Genomic DNA, 18,292 nt, shown 5'->3' with positions numbered 1-18,292 from the left:
CACCAAAGAACCTGCAGTACCACAAACAGAAAGCATGAGATAACAAGCTCCTAAAAAGTAAGCCAGCAGATCTCTCTGATTGGGAAATTATCTGCATAAGCCCACAGAAGATGGGTTCCCAGGAAAGGCTTGAGAGGTCCCCAGAATCTCTGGCCTGTCTGATTGGTGAAGGTCTTCCCTTGTACAAAACTGTTCCATAAAGACTGGAAGAGGTGGCTATTTTTTCAAATATCCCACTCTCAGAGGAAAAAAATTACAAGGCATACAAAGAAACAAGGAAACATGGCCCAATCAAAGGAACAAAAGTAAATCTCCAGAAATTGACCCTGAAAAAACAGATGTCTATGAATTACCTGACAAAGAATTCAAAATTGGTGTCTTAAGTTCAATGTGTATAGAACACAAACAAACCACTAAGTGAAATCAGGAAAATGATGCATGAAAAAAATGAATCATAAACAAAGGATGGAAACTAAAAAGGAACGAACTTAAGATTCTGGAGTTGAAATTAGGTAGTATAAAAGGCAGAATGGGTCGAACATCACAAAAAATGGGGGAAAAAATGACCATTTCATGAGATGAAGATTCTCTTCATTGCCTTCTTATGCACACAAAATGGTTATTTTGGTTTGGAAGCACATCTGGAGACATGAATTTAAGTGCAAGTATTTTATTTGGGGGATGATCCTAAGGAACACTGTTAAGGAATTGAAATAAGAAAAGACAAGAAGGCAGCCAGTAAAGGGTGAGTTATTAAGCCACTTTGGGCAACTTGAGCTGATCCTACTGGGGAACTCTGGGAGGCAATGTGGAAAAAGTCTCAAAATTATCTCAACCAAGAGATGTTAGGAACCTAGTTATTTATCCACCAACCCCTCACCTACCCAGCATCACTTGTTGGGGCTGCTTCCAGGGGCATTAATTCTCCAGGCTTCCCCTGTGTCTTGGCTGAGCATGCTCCTTGGGTAGAAAAATCCCTCAAAAACTCACAGTTTTTTGCACTAAGTGGCCTTTGGCATGAAGAGGTGCATGCTAAAGAAAAGTGAACAGAGCACCAACAGCATCTACGACAATGCAGATCTCAATATCTAAGTGATTAAAATGTGACTAACTGAATAGTTTGATTTTGGTCTTTTGATTGGAAGGAAAGAGAGCACACTTCAGCTAACCAAGAAAAGTTAAATTTATTGTAAAGATACCAATAAATTTGTGGCATACCAGTACAGAAACCAAAGTAATGCCAGGTCTAATGGGAACTATAACAAATAAACAGGTAAGAAGCAACATAGCTACTTTGTCTCTTTTAAGGGCTATACTCATGACTTGTCTCTGCCTATCTCTTCCATTTATCTCTCTTTACTACTATATTAGTCAGGTTAGGCTGTGCTGTGTTAGAGTAACACAGAACCCTCACATCTCTGGCTTAACACGCAAAAGCTAATTTTCCTCAGTTGTTCTTCAGGCAGTGAATCACCAGTTCTGATAGCTGCTTTCTATGTGCAGATTCAGGGATCCAAACAGCTTTGATCTATGGTTCAACAAAATCTCAACACATTTTCCATAACTTTGTGCAGGAGATTTTCATTAACTCAGTCTGGAAGTAACACACATTACTGCACACATTTCTATGGCCAGACCTGGTCACAAAGTCTTGCCTAACAACAAAAGTTTGCATAGTCTCCCATACATACGCCCAGGAGGGAAAAGATATTGCTAAGCACTGATAACATCTGCCACGCCAGACATGTTCCTTGAAACTTTAGCTTCCATATAACCGTACTGGCTAATTTGGCCTCTAGTACAGTTCATGACCTTTCTGGTTTGCACCTCCAATCAGTTTCCCAAATTCAAAATCCTAAGAGAAAAATTCCTATATTCCTATGTCCTATATTCTCCTGTATTGGTCTCCCAGCATTACCAAAAGTAATAACAACTAAATTTAAAAGAAATTGTGAATGACTCCTGACTTTGAGACTTAAACAGAGAAGAGCTTGGGGCAATGTTTACTGAACACCTACAGCAAAAGAATTCTGCTGACAAGTTAATTTTTCTAGCAAATTATCTGCTTCTTAAAGGCAGGGAAAAAATATTTGAAAACTTGTAGAAAGTAGAGAAATTCACCAGGAAGACAGCTCCAGAGAACACTCTAAGGCGCAATGGCATGGGAACTGTACTGGGAAGCTTAAGAAGAAACTAGCTCTGGTTTACTGTCAGGATAGAATACATGATATATTGTCAGATTAACACTGTAACAGCATATGTAAAGTAGAATTCCGAAATTTCAGATCAGAAACATGAGATGCTTTTTAATTCTGGCATGTAACAATATTAGATAGGAGAAAGGGAATTACAAGTAACAGTAGTCACACTCCTTCAGAAATTATTTCAAAATTCTTGTAAGAATTATTTTTTAGATATTTTTCAAGTTATAACACACTTGTAACACATTTGTTACAAAAAGTGAAATAACCTAGAACAAAGTGTATAAAGGCTAAGCCAACATTTTTCTTTGCTTTTTGAACTTTTTAACCTTATTGATGTTTGTTTTTAACTTTAATAGATGTTCCCACACAGCTTACTTAGAATCTTTATTTACCATTAATTGACCATAGATATATGAGTCTATTTCTAAACTCTATTCTGTTTCATTGATATATATTTCTATCCTTAAGCCACTAACACAACAGGTTAATTACTGTAGCTTTTTAGTAAGTCTTAAAATCAGTTAGTATAAATCTTGCAAGTTGGATCTTTTTCAAAATACTTTTGGCTGTTCAAGCTTCTTTGCATCTTCAAGTAGATTTTGGAATCAGCTTGTCAATTGCTTACCCTCAAAGACAGCCTTCTGAAAATTTTCATTGGAATTGCATTGAATCTATAAATCAATTGGGGTGAAATTGCCATCTAAACAATATTGAGTCTTACCAATCTATGAACATGGCATATCTCACCATTTATTAAAGTTGCTTTCATTTCTCTCTGAAACATTTTGTATTTGTCAGTGTATAGATCTTATACATATTTTGTTAATTCAAATTCATGAAATTTTGATGCTGTTATAAATGGTACAGTTTTAATATCAGTTGCTAATTGTGCATTGCTAATGTATTTTTGTATATTCAATGCTTCCTCTTCATTCCGGCTAAAGAGAATATGAACGATTCCTGGTCCTATGTGTGCTCTGAGAATTGTTTATATTACAAATCCAATAATTGCTCTTTCCTCAGAAGTTGTTATTGCCCATTCTTGTGGAGAGTAACCCTATACATGCTCACATTGTGTTCAAGCACTCAAGCAAATCCACGTGCAGATTCCTTGAAACTGTCTGTCTGATTCTTTCCTCTCTCCAATTCTAGCTTCCTTCACCTTCCCAAAATTGAATCTCTTTCTCCTCAACTCAGGGAGATTGGTGGGCTTGTTTGGATTCCTCCTCTGTATCACAGTCTGGAAATTACCATTTGGTCAAAAGCCTGGTTGAAGGTAGGGCTCACCTCTTTGTCTGCCTTCTCTCAGGAATTATAACCCTACACTGTCTGTTATCTAGTGTCTGACAATAGTTGATTCCTATAGTCAATCCTGCTTTTTAGTCATTTATGGAAGGAGGATTATTCCCATATGGCCAAAAGAGGGAATTTTGCCCCTTTAATTTTTCATGTAATAATTTGTGTTGATAGTTTACCTGACACTCAACCGTACTAAGATTCCTGGGGAAATCCTAAGATCCTAACCTTTTGCTACAGCGTTGAAATCTGTTTGCTAATATCCTACTTAGCATCTTTACATCTATTACTTAGGTGGTTTAGGTCTATAGTTTTTGATTTATTGCATTCTCTGTTAAATATATTATTATATTGTGTTATTAAACTTATGATGGCTTTATAAAGTGGACTAGGGAACACTCTATATTTTTCTTTAATTTAGGTTATTTCAATAACATTAAAATTACTTGTTCTTAAAAAGTTAACTAGAGCTCATCTGTATAACCATGCTATCCTTTTTAATGATAAATCAAAACTTAACCTTTCAAATGTCTTTTATGGAGGTTGGTCTATTTAAGCTTTCTACTTTGAAGGATTAATTCAGTTAATATAGCATTTTGCCAGGAAAATATCCATTTCTTTAAGTTTTAAAATTTGTTGTCATTGAATTTCACATAGCACTGCCCCCAGGTTTGTTAATTGTGAGTTATATTGTACTTTCCATTATATTAATAGTTATATTTCCTTTCCCAGGCCTCATAATGTATGCATATGTTTACTCTTAAGTGAAAAAGAAAAGATAATAAGTAATCCCTCCAACAAAAATATTCTATTTCTCACCTATCCTTTCACATTTTTTCTCTCTCCCCAATTCTGAGGTCCTCAGAATACTTTTACTTTCCCATCAGCTCCTTACGCATCTTGTGGACTCTAAGATTCATTTGTTATTTAGTTTAAAATCCTTCTCAAGTATTTTTCTTAGATGGAATATGTGAACGCTGTATTCTCTAAATTCTTGCAAAATCTTTTTTTAACCTGACAATCAAGTGATCTCTTGGCTGGCTATAAAATACTTAGACGTCTTCTTTTACTTCTAGTAGGCTGTAGACTTTATTTCACATTCTTCGTGCCTTCAGGGCTGCAAAATAGAAATCCAATGCCAATCTGATTCTTTTCTTTTTATAATTAAGTTGTTTCTGTCTGAGAGCTTATAGATGTTCTTTTTTCCTTGGAGTTCAAGAATTGTATCTGTATGTGCTTGAGTCTTTTTTTTAAATCAATGTCACATATAATTCTAAAATCCTTTCAATCTGTAATCTTATATCTTATATCAGGAAAATTATTTTTTTCAGTTGTGATCTTTCCTCCATCTGTGCCTTTTCCTCTTTCTAGGATTCCTATTATTCACAAGTTGGGTCTCCTGGATTTATTCTCCAGCTGTTTTACCTTAATATAAGATTCATTAAATTTCCATCTTCCCAGATTCTCCTGTCTACCCTTTCCAAAGTACTAGTCCCATATTACTCGTAGTTAGAAACAGAATTTGAATAAGGTCATGTTCCAGTAGTACTAAATGGGCAAAACATGCTTAATTTACTGTAATTATTGCATAATTAAAAAGAAAAAAAGAATATCAACAATAAATAAATGTGTAAGTTATTAAAGGATGACACAAACATTACAAGTTTAAAATTAAATATTAATGGGTTAAGTTACCCCATTAAAAAGTTTCCTCAAATTTCTTTTGAAATAGAACATCACCTCCATTATTTTCAAATAATGCAATTTTTACAAACCACATTCAGGAATACCCTTAATCACAAAATAAATACAGAATATGTTTATCTATTTGTCAGAGAATCTTAAAGTGCCAGAGCCTTTAATCAGCTCCTTTCATTGATTTTTTTTCCCCCTGTACCTAAGGATTGATGGCACTAGAAGAGAACGTGCGGGGAAGAGAGAGAATTCTTTCTCCTCTGAGTGTTCATTCTTTAGAATCAGAGACAGTTATGTTAATAATCAAGCACTGTAGTCAAAAGTAAATAGGAAAGCACCTAAATTTTTCATTGGAAAACACTTGTCTTTAAAAAAAATGGAAAAGCTGCTAGTACATTTTAAGTTTGCTCAACTTATTGCTAAAGAACATCATTTGGGTGAATAGTAAGTTTCAGAGGCACTTTACACAAATGAGAACATCTGCAGTCACTCCAGGATGATAAAATTACAGGGCTGTCAATCCTCACGCTTCAGGGCATGGGCTGATCACCAGCTGGAAGAGAGAAGATAGTCCCTATAGTATTTCTATAGTATCAACTACATTCAGATTTTTATTTCCTTTCAATACAACTCATTGGAGGGTTGTAAAGTACATTATGGCCAAATACTGCAACATGAGGGGAAAATATAAAATATTTTAGAGAAACAAATTCAAGAAAATGCTAAACTATCAGAGAAGGTAAGCAGAATAAGCATAGAAGTTAAAAAAGATCATTTGGTTTACATGCAGCTCAATAACAAAAAACAAACAACCCAATCCAAAAATGGGCAGAAGACCTAAATAGACATTTCTCCAAAGAAGATATACAGATTGCCAACAAACACATGAAAGAATGCTCAACATCACTAATCATTAGAGAAATGCAAATCAAAACTACAATGAGATATCATCTCACACCGGTCAGAATGGCCATCATCAAAAAACCTAGAAACAATAAATGCTGGAGAGGGTGTGGAGAAAAGGGAACACTCTTGCACTGTTGGTGGGAATGTAAATTGATACAGCCACTACGGAGAACAGTATGGAGGTTCCTTAAAAAACTACAAATAGGGCTTCCCTGGTGGCACAGTGGTTGAGAGTCCGCCTGCCGACGCAGGGGACACGGGTTCGTACCCCGGTCCGGGAAGATCCCACATGCCGCGGAGTGGCTGGGCCCATGAGCCATGGTCGCTGAGCCTGCGCGTCCGGAGCCTGTGATCCGCAAGGGAAGAGGCCACAGCAGTGAGGGGCCCTCGTACCGCACACACACACAAAAAAACTACAAATAGAACTACCATATGACCCAGCAATCCCACTACTGGGCATATACCCTGAGAAAACTATAATTCAAAAAGAGTCATGTACCAAAATGTTCATTGCAGCTCTATTTACAATAGCCAGGACATGGAAGCAACCTAAGTGTCCATCAACAGATGAATGGATAAAGAAGATGTGGCACATATATACAATGGAATATTATTCAGCCATAAAAAGAAACGAAATTGAGTTATTTGTAGTAAGGTGGATAGACCTAGAGTCTGTCATACAGAGTGAAGTAAGTCAGAAGGAGAAAAACAAATACCGTATGCTAACACATATATATGGAATCTAAGGGGAAAAAATGTCATGAAGAACCTAGGGGTAAGACGGGAATAAAGACACAGACCTACTAGAGCATGGACTTGAGGATATGGGGAGGGGGAAGGGTAAGCTGTGACAAAGTGAGAGAGTGGCATGGACATATACACACTACCAAACGTAAAATAGATAGCTAGTGGGAAGCAGCTGCATAGCACAGGGAGATCAGCTAGGTGCTTTGTGACCACCTAGAGGGGTGGGATAGGGAGGGTGGGAGGGAGGGAGATGCAAGAGGGAAGAGATATAGGAACATATGTATATGTATAACTGATTCACTTTGTTATAAAGCAGAAACTAACACACCATTGTAAAGCAATTATACTCCAATAAAGACATTAAAAAAAAAAAAAAGATCATTTGGGGTATTTATCACACACAGAGCCTGACAGAGAGTAGAGCTCAGCAGTTGTTGAATGAATGAATGAATGAACAAAGAAAGAAAGAAGCCCCTGCCTCACCAATATTTGACCTTCAGAACTTTGCTTATCCTCAGTTTACTCATCTTTAAAATGGGGATAATTATACCCATCTCTTCTTGTTATTACAGAGATTGAACTAGGTATGCATGTAAATAAATTAACTTACGTCCTGGAACAGTGTGAACACTAAACAAATGATACTCATTTAAATCTCCTGGGTTTGATTTAGCTAATCCTGACCAAATAGATCTAACAAATCATCTCAATATATTTCATATTTCATAGATTTCATATATATCTGTTACAGGTCTAGAGACTGGGAAGTACAAGGTCAAGGTGTTGGCAAATTTGGTAACTGGTGGAGATCCTCACAGTGGTGGTCTTCTCATGGTAACCTCACATGATGGAGGGGGCAAGGGAGATTTCTTGGGCTACTTTTATAAGAGCACTAATCCCATTCATGAAGGCTCTGCCAAGGGCCACACCTCCTGATACCATCACCTTGGGAGTTAGGATTTCAAGATAGGAATTTTGGGGCGACACTTTCAATCCATAGCAGATGTTATACTGTGATAAGCAAAGTTCAAACTCATAAAAAGAGTAACAGCAGCACACCTTGAAATGTCCAAAGCACTGGCTCAAGGCTACTACAATCAGCCAAATGCATATAAAAGTCATTTGAAGGATTGTAAATTATGAGTGGTACTGACGCTCCTTTCTATTTATTAATTATTAACTACTTGTTATTAGCAAATTATCTTGGGACCTATAAATTAGATGTATCCTGCAAATAGATAATGTTCCAACCTCGAAGAAGTTCAATGTTTATAAACAGAGTACATATGCCTTTGGATGCTCTGGACTCAACTAGTTAAAAGCTAGGTTAAAAATAAATCACATAGAAATCAACTATACTCCAATATATATATTTTTTAATATCACATAGCATTTGTAATTAACATAACTTAAAAAACAATGAAAAAAATTTTCCCCAAATAATGATCACGTGCTGTTTTTACTGCAATTGAAGGTGGGAAAGATAACCTAGTTTACGGACTATTTCTCCAAGGGCAGGGTTATAAAAAGTCCTTTTTTTTTTTTTTCTGCACAGTAGAGTGATTTAAATGAGCTGCATATAATCAAGTTATCTCTTTTTTGGAAGGCGGAAAATTGGAAGATTTGTTAAAACTTGGAAAGAAATTTTGTCATTTACTTCATGAATCACTCAGCAAAACAGCCATGTGCAACTTCAAATAAGTTATTACCTCAGAATATCACTAAGTCACTTAACCTAAATATGAGTTTTTTGTTTTTTGGATTTTCTTGTTCGCCATCATCAAATCAACAGTTCTGCAGGCAAGGGTCAGGACCAATTATCTCCAGCGATGTTTGGGGAGAGGGAGAAGAATGGAGCTTAATATATGAGGACTAACACTAGAACTAGGCCCCCACCATCACCATCACCTCTCGCACTTCACTGGAAGAAACAGAAAGAATCCATCATTCTGGAAGCTGTGGTAGATGCTCGGGCCACATTACATTGAATAAAGCTATTTGGAGTCACACACTGAGACTCGACAGTGACACAGTGATTCACCTACAGAGCTAGTTTACTAAACTATGGGCACTCAGAAATAAGCAACCCATTCCTGCCTCAACTGAACCAAAGGTTCTACTGGCCTTGTGAAAGCTCAGCCAGGTGCTGAGAGCCCCGGTGAGAGGACAGCTTTGGGGGGAGGAGGACTGAAGAGGGGACAGAAGCTCTTTTACATGAAGAGGGGATATAGAGACACGTTCACACCGCAAGGTAAGAAGCCTCTGGGCCAAGCCTGAATTGAAAGCGTGAAATGAAGGGGGCATAGATTTTAACTAATATATTGAGCCTTTACGTGGGTCGCGTAGTTTAAATCTCACAGCAACACTAGGAAATCGATACTGTCGATCCCCTTTTAGACACCAGGAACAGGGAGAAAAAGAAGCAAGAAGGCTGTTGCCAGGCCTGCGCCGTCAGACCCCCGGGATGCAGGAGCGCAGGGGCCGGCTTTCGCGAGTTCCTGAGCGGGAGAATGGCCCGGCTCGGGTACAGAAACCTAGGCCTGGGTGAGGCGCCAGCAGCGGGAGAAGGTGGGGTCTCCCGCGCGGCGCAGCACTGGCGAGCGGAGATCGGCGCGGAGACTACAGCTGCAAGCCAAACGCAGACGCCGGCGACAGGAACCAGCCCCTCTACCAGCCCCCTCGCAGCGCGGAGGGGTTTCTCACGCCCCGCTCTTGGGCGACTGAGCCGGAGGTCGGAAGGAAGCGGGGCGAGGGATGAGTCATCCCGCCTAATCCCTCCTTCCCGGTCCCCTCGCCTCCGCACGCCGGCCCCCTCCCGAGATTATGCAGCCCGAAACGAAGACTCCCCTCATCCTCAGAATCCTCCACCAAACCCCCCGTGGCCTGCGGAGGAGAGGAGAAGGACGGGGCGTGTGGCCAATGAGAGCTTTGCTCTCTCGCCCGCCGTCCAATAAGCCGCTGCTTACAGGCTGGGGCGGGACTAGAGGGGCAGGAGGGGGCGGTCCCGGGTTGGCGCTCGGCGCCGCGGTTCGGAGGCTCACAGAGAGAGCGCCTCACAGGGAGTCGGCGCCTAAGCGACGCGGGAAGGCGCCACTGCCAACGCCACCGCCGCCGCTGCTGGCCAAGGTGCTGGACACGACAGGCCGGCCGGCCACCTCGTCAGTTCAGGATCCAGTTGCAGCCGCCGCTGCTTCGCTCCCAGCCAGGTTCCCATGGAAGAGATGGAAGAAGAGTTAAAATGCCCCGTGTGCGGCTCCTTCTATCGGGAGCCCATCATCCTGCCTTGCTCTCACAATATATGTCAGGCGTGCGCCCGCAACATCCTGGTGCAGACCCCGGAGTCGGAGTCGCCCCAGAGCCGACGGGCCTCGGGCTCCGGGGTCTCCGACTATGATTATCTGGACCTTGACAAGATGAGCCTGTACAGCGAGGCGGACAGCGGCTATGGCTCCTACGGGGGGTTCGCCAGCGCCCCCACTACCCCGTGCCAGAAGTCCCCCAACGGCGTACGTGTGTTCCCCCCGGCTATGCCGCCACCGGCCACACACCTGTCACCGGCCTTGGCCCCGGTGCCCCGCAACTCCTGTATCACCTGCCCCCAGTGCCACCGCAGCCTCATCCTGGATGACCGGGGGCTCCGCGGCTTCCCCAAGAACCGCGTCCTGGAAGGGGTAATTGACCGCTACCAGCAGAGCAAAGCGGCGGCCCTTAAGTGCCAGCTTTGCGAGAAGGCACCCAAGGAGGCCACCGTCATGTGCGAACAGTGCGATGTCTTCTACTGTGATCCGTGCCGCCTGCGCTGCCACCCGCCCCGGGGGCCCCTAGCCAAGCACCGCCTGGTGCCCCCGGCCCAGGGCCGCGTGAGCCGGCGGCTGAGCCCGAGAAAGGTCTCCACCTGCACAGACCACGAGCTGGAGAACCACAGCATGTACTGCGTGCAGTGCAAGATGCCCGTGTGCTACCAGTGCTTGGAGGAAGGCAAACACTCCAGCCACGAAGTCAAGGCTCTGGGAGCCATGTGGAAACTGCACAAGGTGAGTCCTAAGAAAACCCACCCCTAACTCCCCGCGCCTCCGATCCTCCGGTTTTGCAGCAGACGGTCCCCCTCTTCTACGCACAGAGCCTCCCAACTGGGGCGCAATGCAGGTGGCTCCAATATCTGCTTCCCCCGTCTGGTGCATTGCAGGAAGCGCAGGGGACCGTAAACTGCGCACAGGGGAGTTGAACCTCTCCAGAGAGTTGAACCTCTCCAGAGAGTTGTTTCGGGGATGCGTAGAGCGGGTCTCCCGGTGCACGCTGCCTGCGAGCCAGGCTTAGGGCGCCCCCTCCCCGCCGCGGACGTGCAGCTCTCAGCGGCCACCAGCGTGCGGGAAGGCGATGAGTAGCTGGGCCGATCCGCGACTGTGCTCAGGGCCGCCAGGGAAGCTCCAGGGCAGAGCCGGTTGTGGGGCTCCGGCCGTGGTCCCCGGTGAGGAGGTGGGCGCGGCTGGGCGGCGCGGACCGCTGGGTGCTGGAGCTGCTGGATAGGCTGGAGCCTGGATTCGCAGAGGGGGCGGGGAACACGCCGCGAGCTGAATGCTGATAAGTCGGCGCTGGCCCAAGCCCAGCGGCAGCGCAGTAAGGATGCGGGTCCGGGTGCTTTTTGCACAGAGGTGTGCGAATGTGGAGTGGGGTGGAGAAAAAAAAAAAAGAAAGAAAAAAGAAAATCCTGTAGTCGCCATGGCAACACGGCCTGAAGGCTGCGGCCCTGACCCTCGCGGAGGGGATCTGGGCTGGAGTAGCAGGACTGGAGGTTTCTGCGCGGTCGCGGCCTGAAAGCTAGGCAGGTGCATCTCCCAGTCTCCCAGGGTAACCCCCTCCTATCGATCACCCACACACCCATTTGTCCAGAGTCCAACCCTTTTCCTCACAGTCAGTAGTTGTCTGTGAAAATTTGGGGACACCTGTTACCAAATTTATCTTTCTGATGTCATTTGATGGTACCTCCGCCAAAGCTAGCCTCCAGAACAGGGCCTTTAACGACTTGTTAGGTGATGCCACTCCTCTGTTCAAAATCCTCCAATTGCCCCCCGCGTTTCTTAGATGGTCCTTAGGGTAGTCCACCAGGACTTCACATGACCTGTTCCCACTTGGCCTCATCGCCCTCATTTCCTCCCATTCCCTCTGCTTCAGCCACGCAGTCCCTCTTGCTGTTCCTCCACCAACACCAGGCCCCTTCTGAACCCGGGGCCTTTGCATTTGATGTTCCTTCAGCCTGCATCTGAACAGCTCACTCTCTTGCCTCCTTCAGATCATTACTCAGATGTCACCCTTGCAGTGAGACCTTTCTGAACCCCTTGGTTCCCTCCCCGCTTTATTTTCCTCAGTAGTACTTACCACTAACTGGGATGCTATATATTTTAACTATCATGTTACTTTTGTATTTATCTATTGCCCCCCCCCAACATACACACACAAAATAAGCTTCCTGAGGAAAGAGATCTTTATAATGTTATTGCCCACACTGCTTAGAAGGAAGGGAACCACTCTTGAGGAGATGTACATAAATTGGACTTTTACTTTTTAAATAATCGACTTAGTTGGGTGTGCAAAGGGCAAGGCAGGGGTTCAGGACTCTCGTAGGGAGGTTTTCTTCACATCATTGAGTTGCAAGCCCCAGGATGAGGCAGGGCAGTAGAGATGGTGTTCAGGCATCAGCTCTGCCCCACTCAGGGTTTCCTGGAATTCCTTGGAGACTAGAAAGGCTAGCCTTTGAGAGAGGCCTTGGGGTTAAGGAGGAGAACATTGATATTTTATTTGCAGCAAGAAAAAATAAAATAAAGTAAAACATCACCATATTCAGCAATCTGGGAGCTCAACTCAATACTAAATGGGATCCATGTTTACAGTCATTTATGTTCTCACATATAGTCTATTAAACTGTATTAGTACTGATGGAGAGACTTAATTCAGCACAAATTTGAGCTCCCCTCCTAGGTACATGCCACTATTTTTTAAACACTTCAATTTGTTTAAATGATGTTTAATTTTGAAAGTTTTCAGAACTTTAGTTCATGGCCAATTTTTTCTTCATATTATGATTTCACTCTTAAACTGCTAACTATAGCCTATGTTAAATTGCCCTACAAAACTCTCCTTGGAACTAAGAAACTAATCACCTGTCTGGAAAAAGAACTTAGAGGCACATGCTAATTAGGATGGTCAAACCACTGCATTATTCTTCTATGAAGAAGAGCCTATACTTTATCCATTAAGACCAAAGGCAGCCTTTAAATCTCCGCCAAGCCCCGTGTAGATTTGAAATGTTAAACCATTTGTTTTAACGGTAATGGACATTGTGAGTAGACACTGTGGTGTGGACAGGGTTGAAATTTGGATGTCTGCTAAAAAAGAATAACGTAAAGCCCTTCAGACATGACATAAGTAGGCTAGGAAGGGAATATTGGTTCATTTTTTAAAAAGACCATTTCTTCTCTGACCTTTTGCACATTTTTTCAAAAGAGTAAATAGTTATATTTTTGTTCAGTCAATATCAAGATTATTAAACTGCCAATAAATATAAGGCAGAAGGATGACGGATTTTAACATTTACTTATCATCTGTTAGATGAACAACAAACATTATTCCCCCACCTTATCTCCTTAGTAAGGTAATGTGATAATGTGCGATTTTCTCCTATGTCTATCTTCCATCCTCACAAAAAGCTTATGGGCCAGAGTTTCTATGTCCTTCAAAACATAGGAGAGCAAAGAATTACACTAAGTAGTTCTCCCAAAGTTGGGCAGTTAGTTATCCACACAAGTTATCACCAGACCTGAAAGTTTTCATTAATATTTAGTCATTTCCAGTGATAAAGAAAACCCTGTAAATAACTGTTTCCCTCAGAAAGTCATCATCTTACACATTTAAGACAAAATGGCTGAAGTTTATCTTTTAAATGGTATTAAAAACAACTAGTTGAAATTCATTAGTTGTCAATTGACTAAAATACGTTTCAGATATAGATGGCCTTCAAAATCCATGAAAAATAATGCAGGAAGTGGCCTTATAGGGCAAATATCTGGTGACACTTTTTATTTAGTATCAGCACTTGCTCTATTCCTTATCAAACTTGGGTTGGTATAAAGAATTGCTACTCACACAAAAAAAGATTTTGTAGACATTTTCATATAGGCAATTGGAAACATTATTATTACCTTGTAATTTTGGCAATTCATATTTCTAAATCTAACATTATCCTTGAATTCTTGGTGTATTTTATCAATCACTGAATCAGTAATACATTTGTAACCGTTCCTTTGTGTTTGTACTGTTGAGCAAGAATTTTCTTTTCCTTTGTACTCTAAACACTGACTATTCATTCTGAATCTTGTCTCAAATGTTATTTCTCTATTACCTTCTTTTTTTTAAACAAAGATTTGCAAGTTAAACATTTTAAAATAAATCATCAGTTATTATGGTTTCACCTTCAAAGCCTTCTGGAAAAAATACCTGCTTTGTAGTATGGTGGCATCTCATCAAAAATTTTTGTACTAAATGTGTTATTTCATGTAACCAAAGTGGTGTTCAGTTTTATATATATATAAATATATATATTACATTATAATTATATATTATATTATTATATATATTATTATGATATATTACATATATTATAATATATGTAATATATATCAGCAGTAAATACAATATAATCTAGATGTCTGTATGGTAAATGTAACAGGTAACATATGTTCATGTTTTTAACTTCTTAAAAATTTACTTTTAGTATAATCAGAACGTTCTGTGAGCACTGTAAATATTCTTACAGGTATTAAGGAGAATGTTACAGAAGAATGAATTGATCCTCTTTGTGCTGAGGCAGAAATAGAAAGAACTAGATGAGGTTCTGGGTTCCAGACCTGATGCTGCCACTTACTCGCTGGTAATTTTAAGCAAGTCTATAACCTCTCTGTGCTTCCTACACACAGGATGTAAAGCACCTAAAACTATATTTGTGAAAATATTTTGAAAAAGTAATTTAGATGTTTATAACTTACTAATTTCAGTTTGGCAAAATAGAAAGTTTTTGCATAAAACGGAAGTTATTGTCTCACTAGTCAACAGTTACTGCATAAAAATCTCATCCCCCAATTTGGGATAATTTGCTTGCTCCTTACAGAGCACAAGGTGCCATACAAAGGCTACTCTTAAAGGTGGCCTAAAAGAGTGAGCCAGATCCTCATGCGTCCTCGGAGAATAGTCAGTTGAATTAACCCCAAGGAACAAGGACACACACAAAGATTTTTTTGTTTTTTTTGGTTTTTTGTTTTTTTGCGGTACGCAGGCCTCTCACTGTTGTGGCCTCTCCCATTGCGGAGCACAGGCTCTGGACACGCAGGCTCAGCGGCCATGGCTCACGGGCCTAGCCGCTCCGTGGCATGTGGGATCTTCCTGGACCGGGGCATGAACCCACGTCCCCTGTATCAGCAGGCGGACTCTCAACCACTGCGCCACCAGGGAAGCCCTTATTTGTATATTAAACAAAGGTATTTTGTTTTTCAATTACAAAGCTAAAATGATAACTGATATGATTCAGTTTTGAAGATATTATCACTTTTGAAGCAGCAGAAATTTTTCTTCCTGTATATACCATGAAAAGATGCTATTAACTGGAATTTCAGATCAACTCACAGTTTTCATAAAATTAGAGAAAACTGTCACAGCCATCTGTCATTGAGTAATAAATATAATGCACAGGCAAAAATTATCCTTACCATGAGTACAATAAATTGCACTTCTCTCACCTAAGCACCTTTCAAAGTGTGTGTATTCGTATAACTTAGTCTTGGCACAGAGGAAGCTAGAACCTATTGTATGATAAATGGTTAAGAAAAAAATAGTTCTAAATAATATTGCTTTTTATCAGTTTTATCAGAGATTGTTGGTAGTAAGGAACAGAAACCCACTTAGGGGATCTCAGAGGATTTCATGGGAAATAAGATCAACTCACAGGGAGACTGGAACTGGAAATCTAGAGATTAAATTCACTTCTGTGTATCAGTCAGCTTGGACTAAGTTATGCTGCAGTAACAAACAATTTTTTTGTTTTAAAAAACAAAAGAATAATTTTTAATTAAAAAATTAATTTTGTAAATTCTCAATGAATTACAACAATATCATATAATTTCTTACAATAATACCCACTGAAAGTCAGCTCTGGCCCTTCTCCACATCCTCCTTATTCTTGAACTTAGGCTGAAAGAGCATGTTTGGAACACACCAACCTTAGGGCAGAGAGAAGGGAGTAGAGCAGAACCACTCAATAGCACATAAAGTTTCCACTCAGACATTGCATGTCTCTTCTGCTTACATTCCATTGGCTAAAACAAACCATGTGACCAAGACTGACATCGGTTCTACAGGAAATTCACTCTTCCAACAGAGAAAGGCACCGAGAAGAGCCTTGTAGAGGAGGAAGAGAATATTTTGAACAAATAATACAGTCTGGCATATGCCTAACTCTCTCATGCCTGCTTCTGTCTCTGGATGGGCTTCCTTGGGCTGCACGAGGCCTGACATGACTCCTCCAGCCCCAGTGCAGCATGACATTTCTGTTCAAGTATCCACTCTCATCTAACTACTGTCTCTGTGTCTCTTAGGCCACATTTTGAAGTTTAGAGAAAGAATGTGATTGGCCCAACTTGAGTCAGGGGTCTACTGATGACTGCCTAGGTCACAAGCCTACCCCTTTAGTGAGGTGTATGCAGAAGACTTGGGTGAGACAAGTGAGGCACTCACCTTGGGTGAAAAACATAAGGGGGTACCAAAAACTCAGTAATCAGGATAAAAAATATTGTAAGGCAATATCTTAAAAAACAAAGATGAATACAAAAGCTCCATGATGAGCAGAATATCAACATTTTAAATGTTGATCAGTAACAGTGCCATGCTAAGCCATATTGGAGCCTGAGTCTGAAGGGAAAATCAGTACTATTGATCCTATCTTTGTTTAAGATTTTGCTCTTCTGTTCATCATGTATTTTGGGGCATTCATTTTTATTTTTAAAAACATTCCATTAAAATATTAGTGTCGACTACTGAGGTTTTTTGGCACCCTTTTAAATTCTGCATCAAGGAGAGTGCCTTACTCCCCTCACCCTAGTCCTGGCCCTAATGAACAGACACTTGATACAAACCTGGCTCCTGGTTTCACTGTTCAGCTGGAGGAAAGCCCAGGGCAGAATGCCTTTGTGAGCAGCAGGGACAGGGAGGCACTGACCGGCGCCTCTTGTACAGTCTAAGAGGAAACCATTCTGAGTGCAGAAGAAAGCCTTTTTGCTCTCCCTGGATCTTCTGCATTTTAAATACAGCACTAATTTCTTGAGATGCTTCAAAAGTGGAGCAACAGGGGCTTCCCTGGTGGCGCAGTGGTTGAGAGTCCGCCGGCTGATGCAGGGGACACGGGTTCGTGCCCCAGTCCGGGAAGATTCCACATGCCACGGAGCGGCTAGGCCCGTGAGCCATGGCCACTGAGCCTGCGCGTAAAAAAAAAAAAGTGGAGAAACAGAGTTGATGAAGAAAAAGAAGACAGAAAAGGGTAGAGAACACTCATAGCTATAGCTCAGTGCTTCCTCTCCCCAGTAATGCTCCACCACCAAGCAGTTTGTGTGGTTATTCCTACTGCTATTATATATTATGGTAAATGTGGCCACCTAAGAGCAAAGTGATCCCTCACTTGGCTTGTGTATGAGTGAAGGAAGGAGGACAGAAGGTGCCAAAACACAATTTTGCACTAACTTCAGGTGCCTCTTGAAAAGTATGTGATTGGGTTGGGAGTGGGGGGAATCATATAGTTTCATTTCAGTAATTCCATCTATTTGTTAGAAGAAAAGAGTGTATAGCAACCATAGAGTTTAGTGTTTTGTGTTGTTTATGTTTTGGTCTCATAACGGCAGTATTCTTCTTACTTAGTTAAGTGCTTCCCCACACCACCACATTCCTGCCTCTGCTCAGTCCTTGTGATTCTGGTGGGCTGCCAATCCAGTGCTCTGCCTTACCTGGCCAAGTGGGAGGGCATGTGACATAGGCCTGACCAAGCGTCACACCCTATCCCACTGGCCAAAGTGATTAATTCAAAAAATGAGCACATGAAGCAAGCCAATCCAATCAGAGTCCTCTTCTGAGGTTTATAGATACTGAATCAGGGACAGAAGAGCATTGCTTTCCTCTGGGCTTGTTGCAGCTAGAATAAAAGCCAGAGGTGTCTGTGTCCCTGACTCTTCCTCTTCCTCTTACATTAGTAGAAGAAAGTAAGGCAATCCCCAGAGTTACAGAGGTAAGAAACAGAGACTTCTGAGAACACTGTTGAGTCCCTGGAACCCTTCATAACCCCTTTCTACCCCCTCCTGCCTTTGCAGTTAAGTGAGTCAGCAAACCTCCCCCTCCTTTTTCTCTTTGGCTAG

The 18,292-nt window shown here is 41.7% G+C and overlaps 1 protein-coding gene across 2 annotated transcripts in view; it reads left to right on the top strand.

Moving 5' to 3' along the window:
- Positions 1-9,043: 9,043 nt before the first annotated feature.
- TRIM9 (tripartite motif containing 9) overlaps positions 9,044-18,292 on the top strand; it is a 112,971-nt gene continuing 103,722 nt past the window's right edge. For both annotated transcript variants that reach the window (XM_022570579.3, XM_022570576.3), the window contains exon 1: positions 9,044-10,882. In XM_022570579.3, coding sequence (XP_022426287.1) covers positions 10,061-10,882 — 822 coding nt within the window. In that variant the 5' untranslated portion in view covers positions 9,044-10,060. The remainder of the gene's footprint in view (positions 10,883-18,292) is intronic.

Source organism: Delphinapterus leucas, chromosome 2, assembly GCF_059928025.1.
Source record: "Delphinapterus leucas isolate spDelLeu-1000000601 "Yukka" chromosome 2, BTC_Dleu_Yukka2, whole genome shotgun sequence".
NCBI classification, from domain to species: Eukaryota; Metazoa; Chordata; class Mammalia; order Artiodactyla; family Monodontidae; genus Delphinapterus; species Delphinapterus leucas.
This window is presented reverse-complemented; position numbering and strand designations above follow the sequence as displayed.